The sequence below is a fragment of the Meleagris gallopavo genome, chromosome 2, assembly GCF_000146605.3.
Source record: "Meleagris gallopavo isolate NT-WF06-2002-E0010 breed Aviagen turkey brand Nicholas breeding stock chromosome 2, Turkey_5.1, whole genome shotgun sequence".
In the NCBI taxonomy this organism is placed as follows: domain Eukaryota; kingdom Metazoa; phylum Chordata; class Aves; order Galliformes; family Phasianidae; genus Meleagris; species Meleagris gallopavo.
The window spans coordinates 94835019-94839406 of record NC_015012.2 but is presented as its reverse complement, the minus strand read 5'-3'; the positions used below and the strand labels follow the sequence as shown (position 1 = coordinate 94839406).

Here is a 4388-nt window from a genome sequence, read left to right as displayed (position 1 = left end):
CTTAAATATGCTTCCTCATTTCCAAACTCTCACTAAATTGTGAATCTCTCATGCAGTTTCTACATTTGACAAATAGGTTATAATCTTCAGCTTTAATTGGTCCTCACAAGTATTTTGTAATGAAAACGGGTAGACAGACAAAGGGAAGAGGTACAGTAACTTTTTCAGGTAAGGGATAGGTTACAATATAAACTTGCTTCTTGTTTGATACCAAACAATCAATTCTTGAAAGGAATGCTATAATTAATCATCTTGGAAAAACTTTATTCACAAATATAAAAATCAAGCAGTTATGAGAGAGCAGGATGAAATCAGTTAATTATCCCTTATCTTTAAAAAATAGACCACATGAAAAAATAATGTCAGAATATTATTACTGTAATATCTGTTCAGTTTCAGTAAAGTTATACAAAGGGTGAGAATTCAAATGTACTTTTCTGAATATTAATAAAATTGACAGAACGTCTACAGAGATTTCAGTGGGAAGGGAAATTGTCCATATTACTGAAAAGAGAGAGATATAAACAAAAATACAGGAAATGTCTTTATGACATTTCATTCACTAACCAGAAAGTATTAGCACTAATGTGTTTCACATTGATTAATTTCTTCCATGAATGTTTCAGTACCAATCTACTCATACATATACACAGACTCATGCTGACATTTGAGTTCCTCTTAATCAAAAACTAAAAAGTTCATCATTAAACTTTCCCTTTATCCTTAATTCTTAACAATCAAACAGCCACTTCTCTTCTGAAAAACAAATCAAACGAGCAAACAAAAAAACAACAAACAAAAATACATGAAGATATCTTGATGTAAACTTTTGATCAGCCACATCTTTGTCCAAAAGTTAACCATACTAAAGTATTTGTAAATTTCCCTCTGACTGGAAAAGGGGAAACATAATCCCCATTTTACAAAAGGAAACAAAGAAGATGCAGGGAACTGCAGTCCAATCAGTCTCACCTCTGTGCCTACCAAGATCCTCCTGAAGACTTTACTAAGGCACATGGAAAACAATGATGGGATGATTTAGGGTAGCCAGCATAACTTCACCAAGGGCAAGTCATGCCTGACAAACTTGGTGGCCTTTAATTGCTGGAGTTATAGTGTTAGTGGATAAAGGAAGAGCAACTCATGTCATCTATGCGGTCTTGTTGCAAAGTGTTTGACACCAGCCTGCATGACATCCTGATCACCATATTGGAGAAAAATGGATTTGATGGATGGACCACTCTCTGGATAAGTTATTGGCTGGATGGTATAGCACTCAGAGAGTTGCAGTCAATGGCTCAGAGTCCAAGAAAAGACTTAGTGATGAGTGGCATTCCTCAGGGACTGGAACCTGTTCTGTTCGACATCTTTGTAGGCAACATGGGCAGTGGGATCAAGTGTATCCTCAGCAAGTCTGTAGATGACACCAAGATCAGTGGTGCAGTTGACATGCTAGAGGAAAGGGATGCCAACTTGAGGGACTTGGACAGGTTTGAGAGATGGGCCCATATCAACCACATGAAATTCAATAAGGCCAAGTGCAAGGTTCTGCATCTGGGAAGGTGTAATCCCAAACTCAAATACAGATTGAGTGGAGAATGGCTTGAGAGCAGCCCTGAGGAGAAGGATTTGGATCTGTTGGTTTGCAAAAGACTTAACATGAGCTGACAACATAAGCTTGCAGCCCAGAGGGCCAACTTTATCCTGAGTTGCATCAAGAGAATTATGACCAAGAGGTCAAGGGAGGTGATTCTGCCCATCTACTCTGCTTTCTTGAGACCCCACCTGGAGTTCTGCATCCAGTTGTGGCACAGAATTGAACAGAAGGACATGGAGCTGTTGGAGTGGATCCAGAGGAGGGTCACAAGATGATCAGATAGCTGGAGCACCTCCAATACAAAGACAGGCTAAGAGCACTAGGGCTCTTCAGCCTGGAAAAAAGAAAGCTCCTGGGGGGCACTTTATAGTGACCTTCCAGTACCTAAAGGGAACCTACTGGAAAGCAGGGGAAGGACTTTTTACAAGGGCATGTAGTGACAGGACGAGGGGAAATGGTTTTGAACTGAAAGAGGGTAGATTTAGACTAGGTATTAGGAAAAAATTCTTTACTGTGAAGTTGTTGAGACAGTGGAACAGGTTGTCGAGGTTGTGGATGTCCCCACCCTGGCGCTCAAGGTCAGACCTGGAAGGCATTCAAAATTGTATCTGGAAGGAGGGATTTGAGATTGACATGTCCAGGATCCTGAAGCCATATAAATTGGGTGACAGCCAGATGGTGAAGGATCAGGACATTTTTATGTGGTTCTAAACTACTTTAAGGCTGCAGTCTACTGTGAATCCTTAATGTAATTTGAACTATTATGTGTCCTTAAACTTTTAATGGTATAAGAATTTAAACCACTTTAAGAGTTTAACATATAACAAGAAAATAGTAATATGTGAGGACTTTGAAGGGAAGATGAGTTGATACAACGATAAACAGTTCATAGTGTCACTGCATGAACATTTAAATCAGTGCTGGAATTTGGAGGGAACATTTTTGCTTTTCTTCCTCTGGAAATGGTGGCCTGAGACCATGTGATCTTTCTGGAGAAGCTCTTCACAAAGTTCTTCAATTTCCTATGAAACTGTTAGACTAGCGCATGGCATCTGGAATAACTGATCTCTGAAACCTGCTGTGCTTCCCAAAAATGAGCCTGGGCCTTGCTTCAGTTATTTCTCTGAGCCTGAATACAGGGTTGGTTCTTCTGCCTCCTGCAAGCAAAAATTTATCCGCATTAACCCAGTGCTTTCTTTTCTGTTAGAAATTTGGAACTTGATGGAAATCATGAAGTTCAGCCTGACTCTGATAAGAATGAAGAGTATGTAAACTGGAGGAATGAACTGCTTCGAGGAATTTTATGTTTGTTGTGTTTGACAACCAACTTCAGTCAGATTCTTGCAGGAAAAGTGGGAAGAATTCATTGAAGGGAAAACAGTTTATCAAAACAAGGGTTTAAACTCAGGGTTTTACTAATTCCTGGTAAATATGCAGATCTATACTGAATGTTCTTGTTGATGCATTTTTACAGTCAGAGCAGCACAGACCATCTACTCAAAACAGGCTCCACCATCAACATACTGCTTCAAGTGCAAGACTCAGATAAGCCTTTGCAGTTTGAGGTCCTGCATACATGGGTGCATTTTACTTGGGAGAGAATGAAGTGATTCATATACTTTGTAAAGTGTGATACTTTCTTCCCCTAGGTAACAGGACGCACAGAGCAAAATGTCAGACACAAACATCCTAGTGAACACAAGTTAACAAGACCTTGAACAATTTTCTGCATGAGAGTGCGATGGATCCATTTTAAGTAATGATGTGGGCCCTCTGCGAGCTCTCAGTGTTTCAACTGTATCAGTGTTTGTCATATTTACCATATATGACAAACGAGCTAAGGGGAGAAAAACCTGGACTAGAAAGGGATTAGATCATCAGGGAAGAAAAACTGCCAACACTGAGGCTTTACACCAAAGGAAAAGCAATAATCATGCCTTACATAAAGCATATGTAAACTCTGCATATACCTTGAAAAAATGCCCCCCTTCAGGACATTTCTGACCCTTTCTTCTGCATGCATTCTCCCCATCTCATTCATCTTCTTTGATGCAAAGATTTATTTTCCTTCTTCTTTTGTCTTCCCCCACAGAAAATGTCCTATGCAGAAACATGAGCAAACTGTGATTTGAATTCCATCCACCCTTTCAGGAATTACTAAGTATCCACCCTAAGAGTAGCTATGTTTCTAATTTCTTTTATGTTCTATTGACAAAGTTCTCTTCCCAATATTTAGCAATGAACACTGACAAAGACTGACTTTCTAAGGAGTCTTCCTCTTTCAACCAATTTTTACCACTGAGGTACATTTGTACACCACCTTTGACATCACTGAATGCAACCCTATGCCAGTGCCATACATTTTAGATACTTTTGTCCTTACATGGTTCTACTCAGCTTTCCAGATGCTGTTTTACAGTTGATTTGAGCAGATACAGAGGTTGGCTGGCCCTTTAAAATCTGACCCGAACAAAACACATTTATGAGAGCTCTATGGCATGGAGTGTTATGTACAATATATGTCTAGGTATTTAAAGTGTATACTACAGAATGAGACATTTTACTAGCTAGAATCACATAATTTAACTTGTGGCAATGATCTCCTGCTGTGCAACATATTTTTTGGGTGTGCGAAGACATTACATGGAAGTAAAAACCATAGTATGGGCAGCTCTAACAAGACCCAGGTATTCAATGAAATTCAATTCCTGTTTTTTGTAGCACAGCTTTTACCACTGAATAGCTTTCTTCTTTCTTTTCTTTTCTTTTCTTTTCTTTTCTTTTCTTTTCT

The 4388-nt window shown here is 39.1% G+C and overlaps 1 protein-coding gene across 1 annotated transcript in view; it reads left to right on the top strand.

Annotated features, from left to right (window-relative positions):
- Positions 1-1152: 1152 nt before the first annotated feature.
- Positions 1153-4388, top strand: part of CMPK2 (cytidine/uridine monophosphate kinase 2) — a 48863-nt gene continuing 45627 nt past the window's right edge. The window contains exon 1 of the mRNA XM_010707950.2: positions 1153-1641. Coding sequence (XP_010706252.1) covers positions 1153-1641 — 489 coding nt within the window. The remainder of the gene's footprint in view (positions 1642-4388) is intronic.